The sequence below is a fragment of the Hemibagrus wyckioides genome, linkage group LG11 (assembly GCF_019097595.1).
Source record: "Hemibagrus wyckioides isolate EC202008001 linkage group LG11, SWU_Hwy_1.0, whole genome shotgun sequence".
Taxonomy (NCBI): domain Eukaryota; kingdom Metazoa; phylum Chordata; class Actinopteri; order Siluriformes; family Bagridae; genus Hemibagrus; species Hemibagrus wyckioides.
This window is the reverse complement of record NC_080720.1, coordinates 752,008-777,111: the sequence shown is the minus strand read 5'-3', so window position 1 is coordinate 777,111 and position 25,104 is coordinate 752,008. Positions and strand designations below refer to the sequence as shown.

General features: G+C 40.4%; 1 protein-coding gene across 5 annotated transcripts; it reads right to left on the bottom strand.

The window, feature by feature from the left end:
* Positions 1-262: 262 nt before the first annotated feature.
* On the bottom strand, positions 263-24,741 carry LOC131361912 (NACHT, LRR and PYD domains-containing protein 12-like). Of its 5 annotated transcripts, XR_009206112.1 has the most exons (15): positions 24,549-24,741; positions 24,404-24,467; positions 23,109-23,175; positions 21,185-21,301; positions 20,499-20,576; positions 19,515-19,569; positions 18,993-19,200; positions 15,923-17,705; positions 13,786-13,956; positions 12,708-12,869; positions 4,197-4,370; positions 3,045-3,212; positions 2,589-2,758; positions 1,574-2,177; positions 263-1,401 (listed from the first exon to the last, which is right to left on the bottom strand). XR_009206112.1 is itself a non-coding variant. In XM_058403529.1 (14 exons), the coding sequence occupies exons 1-14, from the start codon at positions 24,642-24,644 to the stop codon at positions 2,146-2,148; spliced, it is 3,345 nt and encodes a 1,114-aa protein (XP_058259512.1). In that variant the 5' UTR covers positions 24,645-24,741; the 3' UTR covers positions 265-2,145. The 5 variants fall into 5 exon arrangements, 4 of the variants coding, with proteins under 4 accessions (XP_058259512.1, XP_058259515.1, XP_058259513.1 ...); XM_058403529.1 differs by having other exon boundaries at positions 265-2,177; XM_058403530.1 differs by lacking the exon at positions 24,404-24,467 and having other exon boundaries at positions 267-2,177; positions 24,549-24,707.
* Between the last annotated feature and the right edge of the window lie 363 nt (positions 24,742-25,104).

The following is a 25,104-nucleotide window of genomic DNA, read 5'->3' as shown; positions in this document are numbered from 1 at the left end:
TACATCTTCTTACATCATAACTCCCTGGTGTGGGAATTATACACTCTTTACCTCTTTCTTTTTTTCCTTTATAGAAGTATACTGCAAAAGAAGTGCAACAGGTAAAGTCTATTTAAATGTCTATGGCATGCTTGTATTATTATTATTATTATTATTATTATTAGTTGTAGTAGTAGTAGTATTTATTCCCTTTCTTTATATAGCATATGTGCATTTATAGCTGAAAGATTTTACAATTCTGTAAGTCACACACCTTCAGTAAATGCCCTTCCACCATACCTGCCATTATTTAGCATTCCAGTCATATCTACAGGCCGCACATTATTTTATTATTGTCCCCTTTAGCCTTTTTGCCTCCACCCACTGTCTCTTACTGCACTGTGGACAGTTCAGTTCTTCACCGATATGAGAACGTGATGACTCTCAGCCCACACACACTGCTGTAAAGATAACACCTGATGTCTCCAGGTTTATTGCTTCAGCGCATGTTGTCAGAAGTCGTAACTATGGCAGTCATAAAAAACAATTTCTCTGGAATGCAGTAATCACAAATTGACTGCACTGTTTCTCAGGATTGCTTTTTAAAGTTGTCTTGTAAAGTAAACCGTCTCTCATACAGGTAACGTTAAAGTGGATCAACGCTCACTCCAAGCAGCAGGCAACTAAGTTAAAAAAAAAGTGTTTCTGATATAGTAAAATCGTGAGTGACGGAATAGAGCATCAAGAGGAGAGTAACTGTTAGCATCCTAACGTTGATTAGCAGCACATCCCCAAGTATTAGTTTATTAAATTAAGACATTTTACTTTTGTTTTGCATTTAAAATTATATATGGTTGTTCCCTCACCAGCACCTCTTAGAAAGCCATAATGCAACTCCAAGCTGTTCTGTCAATCTCCAACAATACAAGAAACAGATTCAAAGCTGTTTAATGGTATCATTAATGCATGAACAGAGACTACAGAGATTTTAATGAATATTTCAAATATATTACAAAAATATATTATCAGCTACTACAGCCAGATAAAATTCCTCTAAAATAAATTATAATACACATTTTATACATACACACTACACTGATAAGCCATAACATTATGACCACCTGTCTAATATTGTTTTGCTTCCAAAACAGCCCTGACCCATTGAGGCCTGGACTCCACTAGATCCCTGAAGGTGTGCTGTGGGATCTGGCACCAAGATGTTAGTAGCAGATCCTTTAAGTCCTGTAAGTTGTGTGGTGGGGCCTCCATGGATCGGACTTGTTTGTCCAGAACATCCCATAGATGCTGGACTGGATTGAGATCTGGGGAATTTGGAGGCGGAGTCAACACCTCAGACTGGTTGTAGTGGTCATCAAACCATTCCTGAACCATTTCTGCTTTGTATCACGGTGCATTATCCTGCTGAAAGAGACCACAGCCATCAGGGAATACCGTTTCCATGAAAGGGTGTAGATGGTCTGTGACAATGTTTAGGTAGGTGGTACGTGTCAAAGGAACATCCACATGGATGGCAGGACCCAAGGTTTCCCAGCAGAACATTGACCAAACCATGACACTGCCTCCGCTGGCTCACCTTCTTCCCATAGTGCATCCTGGTGCCATGTGTTCCCCAGGTAAGAGACGCACACGCATCTGACCATCCAGCTGGTGACACTCCGATTAGTGAACTGCAAAAGTTAAACCACTAGATGGCAGTAGATCTGAGCTGAGCGTTTTCTTCTCAACAGTCTTCGAATAACACAATTAACAGAGATTCTGCATTACAGCACTTAATTCACATAATCATTCACAACTGACCTGCTGTGAGGACAGAAACATGACCAATGCAATATTATGTTCTGCTTTCTGTTTTAAAATACCTAAAATCAGATACACGAAAATATCGAATGGTTTGTATAACAAAAAGGACTGTTCTTTTAGTGATGCAGTCCACACTTATTGTATGTATGTTTATGTATGAAAATTACAGATGTAACCAGAAGGACTGCTCGCTCTCTCTCTCTCGCTATTAGTTTGTCAACATGTATCAACATTTAACCTGGACTGAGATTTTCTGTTGTTTGTTCAGGAAATGATGTCACTTCCTTGCGCTGAAGCTCTGTTCACATTGTTGTCCTGAAAACCGCATGTGAGTGTGTTTTTACACTAAGACTCGATCCTCACCTCGAGGCAGAACTCTGTAAAACATTGAATAGGACAAAATGGCCAGGTTATCCTGTTGCTATCAGAACCCGCTCTGTTAAAACCAGCATAAACCTCTAATACAATCACTTACAATGTTTTATAATCTGTCTGTAAGGCATATGGTTCCATTCAACTAAACATCGATGTTTATTAGCATCTACATATTATAATGCATACACACTTAGAAATATTTACAATATTCACTACTGAGTGACCACAGATTTTTTTAAAAACCCTTTTGGTTACTGAGCTTAACATGAGGGGTTGTATTACTGAGCTATACAAGCAATAAACTTAGTCCCCAGAACAAGATCTGCTTTTTGAATGGTTAAGAGATTGGGCTGCTGATCAGAAGGTTTGGGGTAAATATGTGTGTTTGTGTAAAGTTACAGTAAATTACTTACTACGCTTTTTCCAGTTCAAGGTTTCCACGTGTTCAGAAAGCAGCTGCACTCCTGAGTCTCCGGGTTCATTCCCATCCAGATACAGCTCTTTCAGGTGTGATGATCGGTTTGATCTTAGAGCAGAATCCAGAGCAACAAAGCCTTCCTCTGTAATACCGCATGAGACCATACTGCAACAGAAGAAAACACACTTGTAGCTTAGGAAACAGGTTCACAAAGATTTTGGCCACACATCCCTGAGATAATGTATGTGTTACAGTGAGACTAATATCCTTAAACTTTTGTCTCCACCAGCAGGAAGTCAGATATTCCAGTCAGTAGTGAAGGACCACCATAATACCCCTGGTCACTAGCTGGGGTTTGCTACCTTCAGTTGTTGACACTGAGCTCAGTTTACTCCAATTCGCAAAATGAATAACAGCTTGTGCACCTAATGATCTGAAGTAATGATCTTACCCAAGGTTCTCAAGCTTACAGCATGGACTCTCCAGACCTGCAGAGAGCAGCTTCACTCCTGAATCCTTCACCTTATTGTGACTCAGGTCCAGCACTTTGAGATCAGATGAGCAGAGAACTAGGGACAGGACACTACAGCTTTCCTCTGTGAGTTTACACCTGTTCAGTCTTGGAGAGAAATTATACTGGATCAAAACACATTCAGGTCCATTTTTCCTTTTGACATAAGTTTAGCAACAGCCACCAACGTCTACAACTTCAGCTCCTCTGCTGAACACCTAGTAATTACCTCAAAGGATTCAGTTACTGGAAGACTTGAATGCAGTGTTTAGTATCTGTATATCTGTTCTAGATAACATCCTCACATTTACAGGGTTTTACTGCTTCATTTCGCTGGCTTTAAAATCTAACTGGAATTTATATTCATTTGAATTCAACCAAAAATGAGATTTGTTGTTTGATTATGTTTTTTTTTTTAAATAATAAAAACTGTGTATGAAAACATGGTCTGCAGGAATGAACAATGTTTTATGTTACGCTATAGCCTTTTTTGACAGATTTACATGGACATGGATGATTTGTCATCAAAATATATTTATGTAAATATTAAAGAAAGTCATATACAGTAGAACCTTGGATTGCAAGAATAATTCGTTTAAAAAAGTGCCAATAAGCTTGAATAGCAAAGCGAATTTTCCCATAGGAAATCATGTAAAGTCGGATGATCCGTTCCACACACCCAAATATATTGACATATAAATGTCATTTTTAATGGTATCTTATGTACCAATTATTGTCCCTATATATAAAACAAATAACAATGATTAATACACAATATAAAGTAAAAGTCTCCTGAGTCTTTTCACTGCATCCAGCACCTTAATTTCTTCTTTCTTCAAAATAGTGCAGATAGTCGACATAGACTTGCTATAAAATCTTGCGAAGTCAGACATGCTTACACCTCGTTTGTGATTCTCAATGATCTCATTTTTAACTTCTACCGTAATCATCTCCTCCTTACCACCTTCCTTAAGTTTTATTAAAAATTTTTGCTCGTCTTGCAAAGCACTCGTAAAGCATGTTACTCGCAATCCAGGGTTCCACTGTATACGCGTGCATTAATAGAAAGACGTGTGAAAGTTTTGATCTCACCCAAGTTTCTCTAGTTTACAGCATGGACTCTTCAGCCCAGCAGAGAGCAGCTTCACTCCTGAATCCTTCAGTTTATTGTGACTCAGGTCCAGTTTCTTCAGGCTGGAAAATTCTGAGCTGAGAACTGAGGACAGAACTCTACAGCTTTCTTCTGTTAGATTACAGCCCCACAGCCTAGGAGGGAAATGACACTGGATCAGCACTGGGTGTGTATTGTTTCTCACAGATCATAAAAAACAGAGAAGGGGAACTTCCGGGTTGGACATCGACAAGATGGCAGCATAGAGCTAGCGCTCCAGATTAGTGAGGTTTTGAAAATTCCCTAAAAACATTTAACTAGAGAATTAAGCAAGATATACCATAAAAATACAAGGGGAGTAATATGGAAACTAGGTGCAAAACTAAGCAAGTCACGTAACCTGCAGAAATACACGACGATGAACCGGCGCGCTCTCTCTCCCCGGCTCACAAACAAGCGGCCAGGAGGGAGACTCAGCGAACCCCTCGGGAGAGGCCGTTGATTTGAGCCTTATTCTTAGAGAATTAAGGGACTTTCGTCGAGATAACAAAACCCAACTTGAGGACATTAAAGCAGACATTTCTAACACTAAAGCTAGAGTGGAGGAGGCAGAAGGTAGAATTGCGACAGCAGAAGAGAGGATTCAAAATGTCGAAGAGGTACTCGCGGGCATGTTAAAGTCACACACCAGAATTGAAGAGAAACTCGTGGAGGTGGAGGGCCGTTCCAGGCGGAATAATGTCAGAATGTATGGAGTACCCGAAAGACTCCCAGACAATGGTCCTTTTTCTAGAAAAATTCCTGTAGGAAAATCTAACTCTACCCGAGGGCACATCCCTTCAAATTGAACGCGCACACAGAGCATTTGGCAAACCACCACCGGCAGACGCTCAGCCACGATCGATAGTGGTCAACTTTCAAAGTTTCACAACCAAAGAACTGATACTTCAACAGGCATGGCAGATGAGACGATTCTCCTGGCAAGGAAAGCGGAAGATGAAGCGTGAAGATATACAACACAGTCAAGGAGGCAACGCAGAACATGTCAAAGAGAGGACTCCCAGTGCACCAAGTCAAATCAGTCACCCAAACAACCTTATGGAGCGGATTCAGAGAATGTCATGGCAGAGGAACACCAGGAGCATAGGCAAACAACAGAGAGGACCGCCATCATTCAAAGAGAAGTTGCAAACTATTCGAAGAAAAGACGGGTGCTCGCCACCTTCATAAGTTAAGCACTGACGTGTCCACTCGTGGACCCGGATGGGAAAGCAGAGTAAGGGGCTGAGAAGAATGCTGCGTCGTTTTGATGTGGTTGACACACGGTGAAGGTATTTAAGATTGAAAAAGGGAGAGAGACATAAAGTCCTTGTACATTTAGTTGGACAAGCCTAGTTTGAATAGAGTGAAGTTTTGAAAAATCGGGACATACGATAGGCTTGGCTCAAATGGCCTTTTATTTTACTGCTATCCACAAGGGCCCCTTCTACAGACTCACAAAGAGGGGTTTTCCCTTGGAGCCTTGTGATGGCTCAACTATAGTTGTGACGATGACTTCAGTTTTGGAAGTTCACTTTATGTTGTATACCTTGAGTAACATTTTGGATTTAATGATTGAAAACTTCTTGTTTGTTTCATTTAAGGGGAAGCTATGTGCAATGTTACATCTGCTAGAATCACTCTACAATTTAATTGCAAAGCATGAAAATTTCTTCATTTAATGCCAATGGTGTAATTAGTCCAGTTAAAAGAGGAAAAAATTTATCCAAACTAAAGAAGGCAGGAGCAGAGGTTGTGTTCTTACAAGAAACCCACCTAAATGATGCAGAACACTCAAAACTAAACAAAATGGGGTTCAAAGAGGTACATTTTTCATCTTATAATGGAGGGGACTATAACATACGTTTAAACCCCAAGTTGGATAGTTCTAAAAATATCAGAGAATCAAAGTCACTAATTAAAAAGATAGATGGCTTGTTCAAGGAAATAGGAATTATGGATGCATGGAGAGAACTAAATCCTAGGGTCCGGGATTATACCCACTATTCTCATCCTCATATGACATACTCCAGAATAGATTATTTTTTTGTTTGCTCAGATCTGCATCTGATTGAACATTGTGAACTGGGTACAGTGGATATCTCAGACCATAGTGCCATTTTTATGACAGTGGGCCTGGATAGAAAACCTAGATCTAGGGTATGGAGAATGAATTCAGATCTTGAATAATTCTCAAATCAAACCAAATTTGGAAAATGAGATTAAATCATATTTAGAGATAAATGATAATGAGGAGGTGACACCATCAATACTCTGGGATGCATTGAAAGCAGTTATAAGAGGTAAAATTATTGCACTCACGACTAATTTAAAGAAACTCAGAAGGCAGAAACTACAAGACCTTGAAATTACACTAAAAAGACTACAGGAAGAACACAGGGCCACAATGAACCATAAGGTGAAGCAGGATATTAAAAAAAAATAGTTAAAGAAATAGATGGAATATACTCTACAGAAATACAAAAGAAACTCCTGTTCCTTAAACAAAGGTACTACAAAGTAGGAGGGAAGTCATTAAAATTGGTGTCCTATAGACTAAGAAAACAAACAGCAGATAGAACCATTAATAAAATTAGAAATACCCAGACAGGGGAGATACTTTGTAAATTAGAGCAAATTCAAAAGAGCTTCGAGAAATTCTGTAAAGTTCTTTACTCACAACCCAAAAGTAATAATGATTTGCAAATAAATTCATTTTTAAACTCATTAGAATTACCCACTGTAACAGAGGTCACTATTAGCTGAAATTACTATTGAAGAGTTGAAAATAGCTGTAACAAGATTAAAGGCAGGTAAATCCCCAGGAGCAGACGGCTATTCAGCAGAATGGTATAAAACTATGTTTGATCACTTGGCCCCAACTTTATTAAAGGCATTCAGTTGGGTAATACAAACAAGGGAAATCTTACCTTCATGGAGAGAAGCGATAATTTCAGTTATTCCAAAGGAGGGAAAAGATAGAATGGAATGTAGTAACTATCGCCCAATTGGTGTTCTAAATGTCGACTACAAGTTGTTCACCTCCATTCTAGCTCGGAGACTAGAAAAGATTCTTCCAGACCTCATTAACTTAGACCAAACAGGCTTTATCTGCCAAAGGCAAGCATCAGACAATATCAGAAGAACTCTACATATACTTAGTTACATTTCAAACCATGAGGTGGAAGCAGCTTTACTGAGTTTAGATGCAGAGAAAGCCTTCGACTCAGTGAGATGGGGTTTCCTTTACAAGGTATTGGCAAAATTTGGATTTCATAATAAGGTTATAGAAATAATTGAGACACTATATAATAAACCATATGCATGAATTAAAATCAACAGAGATTTATCAGACCCTTTTAATTTAGAACGGGGTACAAGACAAGGATGCCCCATCTCACCATTATTCTTTGCCCTGTTCATTGAACCTTTGAGCCAATGGATAAGACAAAACCATTCAATTAACGGTATTGACATGGGGATTGGAGAGCATAAAATAGCTCTCTTTGCTGATGATATACTGATCTATATGTCCCAACCCACAATGTCCCTGCCTATTTTATTTAATTTTCTTGAAGGGTATGAGGCCATATCTGGTTATAAACTTAATGTCACAAAAACTCAAGTATTAACATTTAACTATGAACCACCTAGACAAATTAAAGAGAAATTTAATCTAAAATGGGATACAAAGTCAATTAACTATTTAGGAGTAATTATGTCTGGTGATCACTCTAAATTATTTGATTTAAATTACAGTCCCCTTCATAAAAAAATAAAATCTGATCTACTCTGTTGGAACCGTATTCCTCTCTACAGTTTAAGTTCAAAAGTAGACTCTGTGCGGATGATAATTCTACCAAAACTGTTATATCCATTTCAAACACTTCCAATAGAAATACCAAATCAGCAATTTACAGAATGGCATAAGTTAATATCTAGATTTCTATGGCAGGGCAACAAACCTAGAGTAAGATTTAAAACATTGCAATTAAGTAAAGAAATCGGTGGGCTAGGCCTTCCATGCCTTCAAAAGTACTATTACGCAGCTCAAATAAAGCCACTTGTTTGTTGGTGTAGTCCAATATACTCAGCAAGATGGATCGAAATAGAGAGAGGAATGATGGACGAGCTTCCACTACCTGCTCTGGTTGCCAATGACAAACTAAGAACTAGATTGAGTAAGGAAACAATCGCATGGATCAACTTATTATTTAAAATCTGGCACCAAATAAAGAAAATGGGTGATTTGGAAGATGCAATGAGAATATTAAGATGGTGTGCCTATGATACTGACTTCACCCCGAATAGAATAGATGACCGATTTCAGAATATGGGCTAAGCTAGGTATTACAAACTATTATACATTGTTTAACAAGGGTAAAATTCAAAGCTTTGAATCATTAAAGGGAAAGTATGGGCTTAATCAGAGCAACTTCTATAGATATCTTCAAGTAAGGCATTATGTTGAATGTAAAATTAAATCAGAAGTACTGAAGATAGCGGAGACAGGAATAATAAAGGTGATCTTATCAGTGTCTAAAGCACAGTCATGCAATAAGATAATTTCTAAGTTATATAATGGATTTCTGCAAACGGTACAGGAGAACACATTATATGTCAGAGACAAATGGAGAACGGAAGGAAATCAGAATATTTCAGAGGATAATTGGGGGAAAATTTGTAAATCACAATGGGAATCTACAAGTTCAGCAACATGGAGAGAATTCGGTTGGAAGAATGTCATTCAGTCCTTTAGTACTCCTATACAGAAGATACACAGAGGAAATAACACTGACTGCTGGAGATTGTGTGGGGAAAAGCAAGCTAACCATTATCATATATTCCATCATATATTCCCTCATTCTGTTCTATATAGTTGTTAAGTGGAAGAAAATACAAACATATGTAACATTTTGGATATTTCACTTCAAGAGCCTGATCTAATTTCACTAATTTCTTCTTCAAAATCTTCTACCTGCATCCTAGATCCTTTACCCACATCTTTCCTTAAACAGATATTACCAGTAGCTACTGAACCCCTTCTAAAAATAATTAATTCTTCTCTAAGCACTGGCTATGTGCCTAAATCCTTTAAGCTAGCAGTTATCAAAACCTTGATTAAAAAACCGGACCTCGACCCCGGTCAGCTGTCTAACTATAGACCGATATCAAACCTGCCCTTTATCTCCAAGATCCTAGAAAAGGCTGTAGCACAGCAGTTCTGTTCAGACCTGCATAGAAATAACATTTATGAAATGTATCAGTCAGGATTTAGACCTCATCATAGCACAGAGACAGCACTGGTTAAAGTGGTCAATGACCTGTTACTGGCTTCTGATCAGGGTTGTGTCTCCTTACTGGTGTTACTGGATCTTAGTGCAGCTTTTGACACCATTGACCACACTGTTCTACTTGATAGACTAGAACATGTTGTTGGTGTTAAAGGAACAGCCCTCTCCTGGCTCAGGTCTTATTTGACTGACCGTTATCAGTTTGTAGATCTAGATGGTGACTTCTCCATGCATACCAAGGTTATGTTCGGTGTTCCACAAGGTTCTGTCTTAGGCCCACTGCTTTTCTCTGTATATATGTTACCCCTTGGTGCAATTATTTGTAAACATGGTATTAGCTTCCACTGTTATGCAGATGACACACAGCTATATGTTTCAGCTAAATCAGATGAGAGACACCAGCTTATTAAGATAGAAGAATGTGTAAAGGACATTAGACACTGGATGGTCACTAACTTCCTCCTGCTTAATTCGGACAAGACAGAGGTGCTTGTACTAGGACCACAGGCAGTTAGAAGTGAGCTTTCTGATTACAGAGTAATGGTGGATGGTCTTTTGGTTTCATCTTGTCCAGCAGTAAAAGATCTTGGTGTGATTATTGATTCTGGTCTTTCATTCGAAGCTCATGTAGATAATATCACTCGGGTAGCCTTCTTCCATATTAGAAATATCGCTAAGATAAGAAATATGTTGTTGCTTCATGATGCAGAAAAATTAGTTCATGCTTTTGTTACCTCTAGGTTGGATTATTGTAATGTCTTACTGTCTGGATGTTCCAGTAGGAGCAGGAACAAGCTCCAGTTAGTCCAGAATGCAGCAGCTAGAGTCCTAACTAGAACCAGAAGATATGAGCACATCACTCCTATTTTAGCCACACTACATTGGCTCCCAGTCAGATTTCACATTGATTATAAAATACTGTTACTGACCTATAAAGCAGTAAATGGTCTCGCGCCACAGTACCTGAGCGATCTTTTAGTCTTTTATGATCCGCCACGCCTACTCCGATCAAAGGGTGCTGGTTACTTGGTAGTACCTCAAGTAGCAAAGGCTACAGCAGGGGGCGGAGCTTTCTCTTTCAAAGCCCCAAAGTTATGGAACAGCCTTCCAATTAGTGTTGGGGATTCAGACACAGTCTCAATGTTTAAGTCTAGGCTGAAGACACATTTGTTTAGTCAAGCTTTTAATGTATAGTTTTTTTAGGTAAAGGAGCAGATCTGGAAGGTTCATGGTCATAGAGTGTTTGGTGACTGGGATGTCTGGATGCTGTCACCTTACCACTCTCACATGGTCACTCAGGTCACTGACTGTGAAGTGGTTGGATGCTTTATGTCCCGGGAAGCCTTCATGTCTGTGACCTTCTGGCTCTCCCTTTTAGTTATGATGTCATAGCTAGTCTTGCCGGAGTCCCTGCCTGCACTTTACACATAATCTACATTGTCTTAAACATCACATGATCAGAATCATTCTTAATATCTTTCTCTTTCTCTTTCTCTCTCTACCTTCTCTGTGGAGCTATACACCCCACTCCTGAGCTCCCAGTGTTTGCCAGTTTCCAGTGTGACCACTGCCCTACCCCTGGTCGGAGTCTGGTCACTTGGTGGTACCCACTGATGCTGTGGATGGATCTGTGTGGACCAGGAGACAGCCATGGACAGAGCCACTTGGGGACTTTCACACCATCTCACATCTGCCATTTCATCTGTCAGCTTCTGACAGCAAAGAACTAGTGTTTATAATGACCTTAGAAACTACACTGACCTAATAGTTCCTCATGGGTCATTGATTGCTGTTGTAGAAAGGACATTAATCAGCTACAGTTACATTATTTACTGTTTAGTGTCACCCAAATGAGGATGGGTTCCCTTCTGAGCCTGGTTCCTCTCAAGGTTTCTTCCTTTCCATCCCAGGGAGTTTTTCCTTGCCACCGTTGCTACAGGCTTCTCATTAGGGATAAAATAGTTTAATTATTAAATTTAATGATTTATTCTTATTTCTAGTTATTTAGTTTTATTTATTTATTTATTTATTTATTTATTTATTTATTTATTTATTTATTTATTTAATTTTTTAATTTTTATTTACCCCCCCCTTTTTCTTCTTTTGTAAAGCTGCTTTGAGACAATGTTCATTGTAAAAGGCGCTATACAAAATAAATTGAATTGAATTGAATTGAATATTTTCTTTTTCTAGGGTTGGGGACATACAATATTCTATATTGGTATTTAGGAGTTTTTTTGTTTGTTTGTTTGTTTTTTTCAGAGAGAAAAAAATAGTTAAATAATATTTGAAGGTGACCACAGCTAACAGTGCCCATACTGATGGATAGTATGGTTTGGGAAGAGGGAAGTATTGTCTTCTCTAGTGTTTACTCAGTCCTGATTGGGAAACTTTGGACTCTTTTTGTACTGTCTTTCTTCAGTGGCTGGCTTTATACTCTGATGCAGTCTGAATTTGTTTGCTCTAAAGACATAAGGCTTTCCAGTCTATCAAGAAGGAGCAGATGGAGGTCAGTGGCAGATAGGCCTAAAATTCAGCACATGGTGACTGGACCTCAGTTGGATTTTGATTCATCATTCTATGTTTTTTAACTGGAATTTCTTCATCTGTTTATCTCAGCAACTAGCACAACAAACATTAATCTACAGGACATTCAGATTACTATGAGGACAATAGGACGGTGGTCAGATAACGTTTCCTTTCGTTCTCTCCTTTTGAAACATCAGTGACCGACTGTGTGTATGACTTTGGGTTTTTGTGTTGCAGTGGTTTTAGGGGTTACAATATATAAAGAGTCCATTTGACTAGGCCTGAAACCAAAGTTTCCCAATCAGGACTAGGTGGGTAAGCACTAGAGAAGACAATTCTTTCCTCTCTCCATTACCTAGGTGATTATTAGGTGAATTAAATGCTATAAACAATGTTGGACTCTATTCAGTGTTGAGAAAGTAGTGTATTGAGAAATGAACTATTCCTCCTTTAAATAATATTTGTCCTAATTTAATGGCTATTCATATTTGCTTCAGTTTCTTTCTTTCATTAAGTCATCAGTATGAAATTGTCAGTGCACAGAAGATGCAGTCAGTCTGGTGTATTATATGATTATATTACATGAGCATGGTTGTATTGTACTGTATGTGAGAAACATGATGATCTTACCGGAGTACCTGCAGTTTACACTCTTTATCATTCAGTCCTGCACAGAGCCTCTTCACTCCAGAATCCTTCACTTTATTGTCCCTCAGGTCCACCAGTTTAAGGTTGGAGGAGTTCGCACTGAGAACTGTACAGCTTTCCTCTGTGAGATTACAGCGACATAACCTAGGAGGTGTTAAAGTTCACATATTAGAATGAAAGGTCTAAAAAATTAAGCTGTGTTTCCTTTTTAATGGCTGTAATTTTTTCAGCCAAGTTTGGTACAAAGTCAACCTCCTGTAAAGCTCCTTTCGTAAGGTGGAGTGGAGTTGTTTCTTCTGACTCTGCATAGTGATATGTGCTTTTCTGGCTTCGATTTGTTATTTCTTCTGTTATTCATCTTCTGTAACCATTATATCCTTGTCGCGTTCACTGTGGAAGTTTACTGTGTGTTCAGCAGCAAAGTCTATATTTATGTAGACCTACAGAAATCCACTGGTCAACAAGCCATTCTGTTTCAGATCCAACAAACAGACCAATCCATGCAGAATGTGAACACCCTGGTGGAGGAGCTGCTGGCAGTTTCTTATATCTTCTGGGTTTAATAAAGTAAACGGTCAGAGTTTACTGACCCTCCTCCCTCAACATTTTAAAAATGACCCCCCAGGGCCTGCACTTATATGGCTACACCACTGGATCAGAGGCACATTGATGGATGGATGGATGGATGGATGGATGGAAGGATGGATGGATGTCTAGCCCTGAACCTGCTGGTTCTGGTGCGAGTGGTCCTGTATCTCTTCCTGGATGGAATGAGGTTGAATAGTTTGTGACTAGGGTGGGAGGAGTCCTTGATTTTGAAAGTGAAATTCTTTTCTATGCAAACTGGGGTCAGAACACAGGGTCAGCTATTATATGGTGCCCCTGGAGCAGAGAGGGTTAAGAACCTTGCTGAAAGACCCAGCAGTGACAACCCCAGACATTCTGGTCTAACCCAGAGCCTTAACCTTTGCTACAACTGCCATATTATAGTCATTTGAATGTCATATTAATAAAATGTTATGTAAATCTACTAGATATGCATGCAAACCAGTGTACTCACCTGAGTTTCCTTGCTTTACAGCCTGGATTCTTCAACCCTTTACAGAGCAGCTTCAGTCCAGAATTCTGCAGGTTATTTTCATTTAGGTCCAGCTCTTTCAGCTCAAGGTTTGAGCTGAGAACTGAGGATAGAACCCTGCAGCTTTCCAGTGCAAGATTACAGTGATACAGCCTGAGGGAGAAATGATACAGTATATATCTAAACACTGACATCTCATATCATATATGGACATAACACTATTACACAGACTAAATTATTTCAGAAGCTACTTGATATAAAAGCATACATTCATTCATTCATTGTCTATACCCACTTATTCCTAGGACTCCTAGAGTCACAGGGGTCTGCTGGAGCCTATCCCAGCACACATAGGGCGAAAGGCAGGGGTACACCCTGGACAGGTCACCAGTCCATCACAGGGCCACACAGACAAACAACCACACACACAGGCAATTTAGAATTACCAACCAACCTAATGTACAGGTCTTTGGACTGTGGGAGGAAACCGGAGTAAACCCACACAGGCACAGGGAGAACATGGGAGAACATGGGAGAACAACTCCACACGGAGTGGCCCCAGTTCGACCCCAGGATTCGAACCCAGGACCTTCTTGCTGTGAGGCAATAGTGCTAACCACTAAGCCACCATGCTGCCCTAAAAGCATACAATATACTTAAAAATAAAAAATAAAATTATAGCTACTTTTTGTTATACTACTGCTTAAGAATCAATGCACAATGCTGTTGCCATTCACACTGATCAGCCATAACATTATGACCAGTGACCAGGTGAAGTGAATAAGACTGAGTATCTCCTCATCATGGCCCCTGTTAGTGGGTGGGATATATTAGGCAGAAGGTCAACATTTTGTCCTCAAAGTTGATGTTAGAAGCAGGAAAAATGGACAAACGTAAGGATTTGAGCGAGTTTGACAAAGGGCCAAATTGTGATGCTAGACCACTGGATCAGAGCATCTCCAAAACTGCAGCTCTTGTGGGGTGTTCCCGGTCTGCAGTGGTCAGTATCTATCAAAAGTGCTCCAAGGAAGGAACAGTGGTGAACCGGTGACAGGGTCATGGGCGGTCAAGGCTCATTGATGCATGTGGGGAGTGAAGGCTGGACCGTGTGATCCGATCCAACAGACGAGCTACTGTTGATCAAACTGCTGAAGAAGTTAATGCTGGTTCTGATAGAAAGGGGTCAGAATACACAGTGCATTGCAGTTCCCCAGATCTCAATCCAGTCCAGCATCTGTGGGATGTGTGGTGGATGGTCCACCTCAGAATTTACAGGAATTAAAGGATCTGCTGCTAACATTTTGCTACCAGATAACACAGCACACCTTGAGGGATCTAGTGGAGTCCAAGCCTTGACGGATCAGGGCTGTTTTGGCAGCAAAAGGGGAACCAACACAATATTAGGCAGGTGGTCATAATGTTATGGCTGATCATTGTATTTCATCACAGTAGTGATTGAATAAGAAAAAAATTAATATTAAAACATGTTAATTTTCTGTTACTTTTCCTGCTGGAGGTTGCAATAGGCTGAGAAGTTCTGCCCACACTTCACCACATATTCCAGCAAATTCTGGGGGATCTGCATTTGTTCCTCAACTATCTATGAGACGTGCCTGATACAGCCTGTGACTGTAAGATGTCCAAGAGAACTCAATTTCTACTGTCTGTGTTTATGACCATATTTTTATTTAAGTCACTACCTGCAACTTGACCATAGTTGAGGCTAGGGATGTAGATGGATGGTTAAACAGAGAATTTCCTATGCAAACTGAGCTCCTGCTTCGATTGCACAACTCAGTATAGCAACTGTAACAGCCAACAATCTGATTTGTTTCTCCCAGATATTACACTGTCTTAGGAAAATTCAAAACGGTACAATGACTAGTGAAATATAAGCCACGTTATAGTCGTTATAGTCCCCTTTGGACCAATTGGAATGGCGAGACCAATTCACTTGTTGCTGTAAACCGAAGGCATTTGGGTTTGAGATCAAAAGGGTGTGTTCTAGCTAGTTTCACAGAGTTCCTTGTATAGAATCTGGATCAATCACAAAGATTAAATATTTACTGAATGAATAAACACTGCAATAACACATTTATATACAAAAAAAAATACTCACACAACTTTTTTCGATGCTTTGACAACTTGTAGCAGCCTCAAAAGACATTCTTCTGAAGGGTAATATTTACTCAAGTTAAACTCCAGCTTATGAAGCTCCTGTTCTGAGTTTAGTATCACAAACACCAGAGCTGACCACTGAGCAGGAGAAAGACTGGCTCCACGGAGTCGACATGGCCCTCCTCTTTTTAGATACGTTTGGACTTCCTGCTCTAGAGAATCATCGTTCAGTTCATTCAGACAGTGGAAGAGATTGATGGATTTTTCTACAGAGGGATTCTCGTGGATCTTCTCCTTGATATACCTGACCGTTAGATCTTTTCCATGAGAGCTGCTTGTTGTCTGGGGCAGTAGGCTTCGTAAGAGTGTGTGATTGGACTCCAGTGAGAGACCCAGAAGGAAGCGGAGGAAAAGGTCTAGGTGTCCAGTCTTATTCTCTAAAGCCTTGTCCACTGCATTTTTGAGGAAATCAGACATGTTTGAGTTTTTGGAAGGATCAGACAGACCAGTGGTTTGTTGTTCCATTAGATTTCTGTTGATGAAGGAGAGAAATTCATATAAAGCAGCCAGATATTCCTGAACACTGAGATGAATAAAGCTGAAGACCTTCCCCAGGTGGAGCTCAAACTCCTCTCTGAAGATTTGGGTGCATATGCCTGAGTACACTGTAGCTTCTCTGACATCAATGCCACACTCCCTCAGGTCTTCCTCATAGAAGATCAGGTTTCCTTTCTCCAGCTGCTGGAAAGCCAGTTTTCCCAGTGCCAGGATAGTCTCTCTGGTCTGCTGAGGATCAGGGTCATGTTTCTCATGGTACTTTTGGTCCTTGTGTTTGATCTGAAAGATCAGGAAGTATGTGAACATTTGAGTCAGAGTCTTGGGGATCTCTCCACTCTCTGCTTCACCCAACATTCTCTCTAGAACAGTGGCTGAGATCCAGCAGAAGACTGGGATTTGACACATGACATTGAGGCTTCTTGAAGACTTGATGTGTGTGATGATTTTATCGGCCAGGCTCTGATCACTGATCCTCTTCCTGAAGTACTCCTCTTTCTGAGGATCACTGAACCCTCGTACATCTGTTACCAGGTCTACATGCTCAGAAGGTAACTGATGGGCTGCTCCTGGTCGAGAGGTTATCCAGAGGAGAGCAGAGGGAAGCAGATTCCCCTTGATGAGGTTCGTCAGCAGGACGTCCACTGAGGCTGCTTCTGTCACATCACACAAAATCTTGTTGTTTTTGTAATTCAGAGGAAGTCGACACTCATCCAGACCATCAAAGATAAAAATGACTTTATAGGCCTCATAGTTTAATAACTTCAGTTCTTTTGTTTCTGGGAAAAATTGATGAAGAAGATTGATCAGACTGAGATCTTGATGTTTCATCAGATTCAGCTCTCTAAAGGGAAGTGGAAACATGAAGGTGACGTCCTGATTTGCTTTTCCTTCCGCCCAGTCCACAATAAATTTATGCACAGAGACTGTTTTTCCAATTCCAGCAACTCCTTTAGTCAGCACAGATCTGATGGACTTGTCTCTGAAGAGGTCGTTGCATTTTATGGTTTTCTCCTTTCTTGTATTTGATGCTAGTGTAGTTTTTGGTGCCTCCATCTGCCTCACCTCATGGTCATTAATGATGTCTCCATTCCAGCCCTCTGTAATGTAGAGCTCGGTATAGATCTCAGCCAGTGCTGAGCTTCCATGCTGTGAGATTCCTTCATTAATCCTGCAGTATTTCTTTTTCAATTTGGATTTGAGTCTTTCCACAGAGACCAGGTCCAACTCTAATGAGTCAAAGGGATATTTTCATTTGTAATATATGGTCACTAAACACAACATAAAATAATTTGTAAAAACCTGCAATATGTTCTTAACTGATATCCTATTCATCAGTATAAACAGACACATGAAAAAACTAGACACTATCTCTAAGGAATACATGATAATGGTACTGCAATCAGCTGTAGACCTAAAACCATGACAACATTGTTAGGGATTTTCTAACACAATGTAAACAAAAAAAACTTTGAATGGCATCAATATATCCTTAGTATTAGTGTTCATTTCTGATTTATTTAGACACTATGTTATTTAATCTGTCATAGATCTGATGTCTGAGAGGTGAGAGGCAGAGGTTTGCACTAGAGAGAAGAGGAATGAAAGTCAGTGGTAGTAAGACTGATTACTACTGTGTGAATGAAAGGGAGGGAAGTGGAACTGTAAGATTAGAGGGTGAAGAGGTGAAGCAGAGCTGAAGATGTTGAGGTTCTCTTTGGGAGGGACACGGTTGGACAGGATTAGGAACGAGTACATCAGAGGGACAGCTCATGTTGGACGTTTGGGGGACAAAGTTAGGGAGGACAGATTAAGATGGTTTGGACATGTCCAGAGGAGGGAGAGTGAGTATATTGGTAGGAGAATGTTGGACATGGAGCTGCCAGGCAGGAGGAAAAGAGGAAGGCCAAAGAGGAGGTATATGGATGTAATAAATGAGGATATGAAGCTAGTGGGTGTAAGTGTTGAGGATGCAGAAGATAGGGATAGGTGGAGAGAGATGATTCACTGTGGAGACCCCTGAAGGGAAAAGCCCAAAGAAGGAGAAGAAGAAGAAGAAGATCTGATGTCTATAATCTAATACACTATATTGCCAAAAGTTTTTTTTTTGTGACGTCTGCCTTTACATGCACATAAAGATTAATGACATCCCATTCTTTATCTGTAGGGTTTGTTGTCCCGCCCTTTGAAGCTATAACAGCTTCAACTCTTCTGGGAAGCCTTTACACAAGTTTATGGGAATTTTTGACCGTTCCTCTAGAAGTGCATTTGTGAGGTCAGGCACTGATGTTGGACGAGAAGGTCTGGCTCACAGTCTCTGCTCTAATTCATCCCAAAGGTGTTCTATCAGGTTGAGGTCAGGACTCTGTGCAGGCCAGTCAAGTTCTTCACTGTTTCCACAAAGTTGGGAGCATGAAATTTGGAGGGGTATCCCAAAACTTTTGGCAGTATAAGTGTATAATATAAAATAGTAAAAGCACTACACTGTAATATAGTATAATCCCAGGAGTTCTTACTCTTCTGCAGTGTGCTAGCCAGATCTGACTGGTTCATGTTCTTCAGGACATGCAGTGTGATCTTCAGCACACCATCTCTAACACTGGGCTCATTTTGCACATCATCCTCCACCTCCCAGTCAGAGCATGCTGAGTAATCTGCACTCAGTAACTTCTTTAACCTCTTCAGCTCATTCTTTATTAGCCTGATGACTTTGTGCTCCATATCCTGAGTAAAGGTCAGCAGTAACAGTTAACTGAGAGAAAAAAAGCTGGACAAGATTACAAAAAGTTCTTATTTCTTTTTGTACCACAGTGTTGTTCAATTCCGGGGTGTGATTGGTCAGAAAAAGTTGATTCATTTTACATCAGCAGCTCTCAGTAGTGTAGCTGCAAATATGATTTATATTAACACTGTCCAATTCACAGGGACATAAACCAAATAATAACTGGGTTTGTAAATTAATGTTAAACTGTAGTGAACATATCTAATAATCAACTGTATCTTAGTGTTACAGACACTACACACACACACACACACACCTGGAGTATGGACCCCATTTCGCTGCAACACATTTTTGATTTCTTTTGTCCAGTTCTGTGAACAGCAAGACAGAAATTTTGTATTATTTAATACCAACTGTACATCCCACATCACTACATTACAGACAAGAGCTGATCATGGTGATTAAATTCATAAACTTATACTTAACAAATAAGAAAATAGATAGATAAATGATATTTCTGGCATATACCATTATCCAGCATGACTTACATTTTATATAACTGAGAGTTAAGGGCCTCACTCAGGGGCCCAGCAGTGGTAACCTGGGATTCAAACTCACCACTGTCCAGTCAGTAACCCAACACCTTAACCACTGAACTACCACATCCCCCCTAACACTAATAATAAATGATATATTAGTTATATATCCTCACTGGAATCTTTTGTCTAAAACCCCTTATTACTGTTCTATTTATACCAATCATGCATAACATTATGACCACCTGCCTAATATGGTGTTGGTCCCTCTTTTGCTGCCAAAACAGCCCTGACCCATCCTGCACTGTGTATTCTGACCCCTTTCTATCAGAACCAGCATTAACTTCTTCAGCAGTTTGATCAACAGTAGCTCGTCTGTTGGATCGGATCACTCGGGCCAGCCTTCACTCCCCACGTGCATCAATGAGCCTTGACCGTCCATGACCCTGTCACCGGTCCACCACTGTTCCTTCCTTGGACCACTTTTGATAGATACTGACCACTGCAGACCGGGAACACCCCACAAGAGCTGCAGTTGTGGAGATGCTCTGATCCAGTGGTCTAGCATCACAATTTGGTCTTTTGGTCAAACTCACTCAAATCCTTACGCTTGTCCATTTTTCCTGCTTCTAACATCAACTTTGAGGACAAAATGTTCACTTGCTGCCTAATATATCCCATATTCACTTCACTGGTCAGTGGTCAGAGTGTTATGGCTGATCTGTTTCATAATGATCTGTACATGTGAATTTGGACTGACTGACCTCATAGGTGAAGAAATGTCTTTATCACTGAATCCAGGTGTCACGTCCATTGACCGGTCACTCTTCCAGGACATACAGCTAGGGTTTGTTAGAAATGTTAGTTACTTCAGTTTGAGTCAAAAGAAACATTTAGTTTGGCTTTAGGCATCATGTACTTAACTAATTACTTAACCCCAGGTAAGAGCACACGTCTTTTTATAGACCTCCTCTGATTTGTAGACAATTCAGTTAGTTGGATTGTTAGCTGAATCCATGCTTACTGAATGTTAGCACATGTTAAAGAGTGCCTAACGAGTCCTAATGACTTCATTAAGGTCTGAGACTTTACAGATGGTAGGGTGTCAAAACTTTTGCAACAGCTACAATTATTATTTTTTCTATTTGTTAAGATCATTAAGTATTAAATAACCTTAATGTTAGCAGAACATGTTTTTATTGTTTCCTGTAGACGTTGTGTACTTATTTAGCCAGCCCAAGCTTTTTCTGAACAATACTTACAAATTCTGTGTTTATACATTCATTTTTGTTAAGGAATATTTGTCATAACAAATAAAAGAATATGTAAATAAATAATGTATTTAAATATCATCATAGGCTTCATATGATATGATTTTACTGGTCAGTTAACAGCTGGTAAGGTTTTCTAAAGAGTTGGGAATGTCAGTAAGGACTGATGAGTGACTGACCTGAGGCCAGTGGAACTGTCTTCATCTCTGAACATTAATGATTTATCCATCGACTTGTCACTCTTCATGGACACACAGCTGGGTCCAGGTGAGTCTGACCGCTTCACCTCCATCAAACTAGGGTACAGAAGGGTAGAGTGAAAACACACACACTCACACACACTCACACACACTCACACACACTCTCACACACTCTCACACACTCTCACACACTCTCACACACTCTCACACACTCTCACACACACTCACACACACTCACACACACTCACACACACTCACACACACTCTCACACACTCTCACACACTCTCACACACTCTCACACACTCTCACACACTCTCACACACACTCACACACACTCACACACACTCACACACACTCACACACACTCACACACACTCTCTCTCTCACTCACACACACTCACACACACTCACACACACTCACACACACTCACACACACTCACACACACTCACACACACTCACACACACTCACACACACTCACACACACTCACACACACACACTCACACACACTCACACACACTCACACACACTCACACACACTCACACACACTCACACTCACACTCTCTCACACTCAGGTCACACTCACACACACTTACTCACAACTACACACACTCACACACACACACTCACTCACTCACACACACTCACATTCACACTCACACACACTTACTCACAACCACACACACTCACAACCACACACACTCACTCACAACCACACACACTCACTCACAACCACACACACACACACACACACTGTCACACACACACTCACTCTCTCACACACACACACCCACACACACTCACTCACACATACTCACACACACTTACTCACAACCACACACACACACACACACACTTACTCACAACCACACACACTCACTCACACACACACACACACACACTTACTCACAACCACACACACACTCACACTTACTCACACACACACACACTTACTCACAACCACACACACACACTTACTCACAACCACACACACTCACTCACACACACACACACACTTACTCACACACACACACACTTACTCACAACCACACACACACTTACTCACACACACACACACACTTACACACACACACACACTTACTCACAACCACACACACACTTACTCACACACACACACACACTCACTCACACACACACACACACACACTTACTCACACACACACACACTCACACACACTCACTCACACACACACACACACACACACACACACACACACTCACACACTTACTCACAACCACACACACACACTCACACACACACACACACACTACCGGTCAAAAGTTTGGACACACCTTTTAATTCAATGTTTTTTGTTTAGGGATTTATTTTCTACATTCTAGAACACTACTGGAGATTTCCAAACTATGAAATAACACACATGGACTTCAGTAATCCATATGTAATGACAACAAAAACCAGTCAGTTGTTATTTTAAGACACGAAGGTCAGGTGTTCTGGAATAGTTCTTACAAGAACAGTATTGTCAAGTGCATTTGCAAAACCCATCAAGCCCCATGATGAAACTGGCTCACATGAAGACCCTCCCAGTAAAGCAAGACCAAAACTGACCTCTGCTGCAGAGGAGAAGTTCATTTAGAGTCACCAGCCTCAGAAATCACCAATTAACAGCACCTCAGATTAGAGGCGTTATGAAGGCTTTACAGAGCGTCAGTAGCAGACATATCTCAATACACACGCCATCATACACACACACACTCACACATCGACATCAGTTTCCTCTCTTCCTTCTTTCCTCCTGCTTTCCTTCTCATCTTTTTATCTATCTATTTTCTATTCCATATATTATATATATTATATATTCTGTAATTATTATGATTTTTTTATATCTCCAGTGAAATGTCCAGACTCTCCTCTCACCTGGTGTCCACTCCGGTGTCCAGCTGCTCAGCAGAACTCATGTTGAAGAGTGCTTCTTCTCTTAACTCTAAACACACAGAGTAAAATACATCCAAAATCTGTCACACAGGTCACCTAGAGGTCCTGTCATCATCATCATCATCATCATCATCATCATCATCATCATCATCATCATCACGCTGCAGAATGCAGAGAGACTTACAGCGTTTTCTTCTGAACCTCTGAACACAAAATGGTGCAGTTGAGCTCAGTGTGTCTGGGTTTTTTTCCTTACCTGTGTTTTAGAAGAGCAGAAGTCACATGCACACGCAAACATGCACACGCAAACATGCACACGCAAACATGCACTCGTGCCCATGTGACGGGGTGGTGTGGTGTTTTTTTTCCTATGCAGGAAATATTAAACTTTTCCCTTAATAAACCTTAGAGAACTTATAGCAAATACCGACTACGCCACCGGTATTAATTACCCGGGAAAAGACCAAGACACACAGGTTCGAATTCTCTCAACAAGGACAAAGAGGCGTGGATATTTTATAACAAAAATATATAAATCTTTATTACATCAAGATAATTATCCAATGCAATAAATAGACAAAATGTTATCAATGCAACAATTTAAAATCATTTAAAATGGCCAGAAAAGAGAAAAAAACAAAAAGCAAGTGGAGCTGGGGGCTTACCAACAGAGAGTCAGGCTAGGTACAGGGCTACAATAATGCCCGTGAAATTAAATACTCAAACGAGCCCAAATCACACACCAGTAAAATGTAGTACCACTCCACACCACCCCTCGTGAACAGAGGCACGCCACCCCTCGTGAACAGAGGCACGCCACCCCTCGTGAACAGAGGCACGCCACCCCTCGTGAACAGAGGCACACCACTTCACACCAGCAGCTAGCCTGCCTTCTCCCGTCCCCAGCTCATAAAAGAAAAAAATTAGCACAAGACAAAATAACAAAAGCCTTAAACCTAAAGGAAAAGCAAATAAAGCCAAAGCACCAGCAACACAAATGCTAGCGTCAAAGCACCAGAGCCACGGAGCAAAACGACACGGAGCAAAACGACACGGAGTAAAACGACACGGAGCAAAACGACACGGAGTAAAACGACACGGAGCAAAACGAAAGCAAAACCACAATAACACAAAGCAAAACAGCAATAAAAACAAAACAAAGCAACAAAACAAGCAAAACAAGAGCAAAACAGCAGATGCGAAGCCAAAGACACGTGGAAAAGCACACTCACTGATCAATTTACCTAAAATACAACAAAACAAAAGATGCGGCACACCTGTCCAGCGGGCACCGAGTTCACCTCCCGCATAACGCAGACCACAGCTATCTGGCGGCCAGTCCTTTAACAGATTATAAATAGGGAAAAAGTCCCTTCATACCCCTAATAATCTTCACAAAAACAAAAACAAAAACCCACATACCGTGCAGGCAACAGCAGATATCTCCAAAGGTACAGGAAAATAAAGTGCGCAGCTCTTAGAATAGACGAGTATAATGGCAGCCAACGAGATGTTCATCCATCAACCTCAGGCACGACGAAGACCCAGGAGCAAACCGGAGCATGACCGGAAATGTAAAGGTGAGCACACAATGAACTCTCTCTCACCACACCCACACACACACACACACACACACACACTCATGCACACACTCTCGCACACACACATTCTCTCTCTCACACACACAAAATGGTTAAAAAGGATAAAAGATGGAAATCGTTCATTTTAATATTTTATTTATAAATCTTTTATTAAATCAATTTTGCATACCTTAAAAAATCTATAACAAAATAATAAAGTAAATAAATAATAAATTAAATAATAAAATATTTACTTGAATAACTTTTTTCTTTCTTTCTTGGAAGCAATATAACCTTTTTTGCTCTCTGTGTCTGATCTCAATACGAGAAACTGCACCGCCACACTTGTGTTTGCAACCTGGTGTGTGTGTATGTGTGTGTGTGTGTGTGTGTGTGTG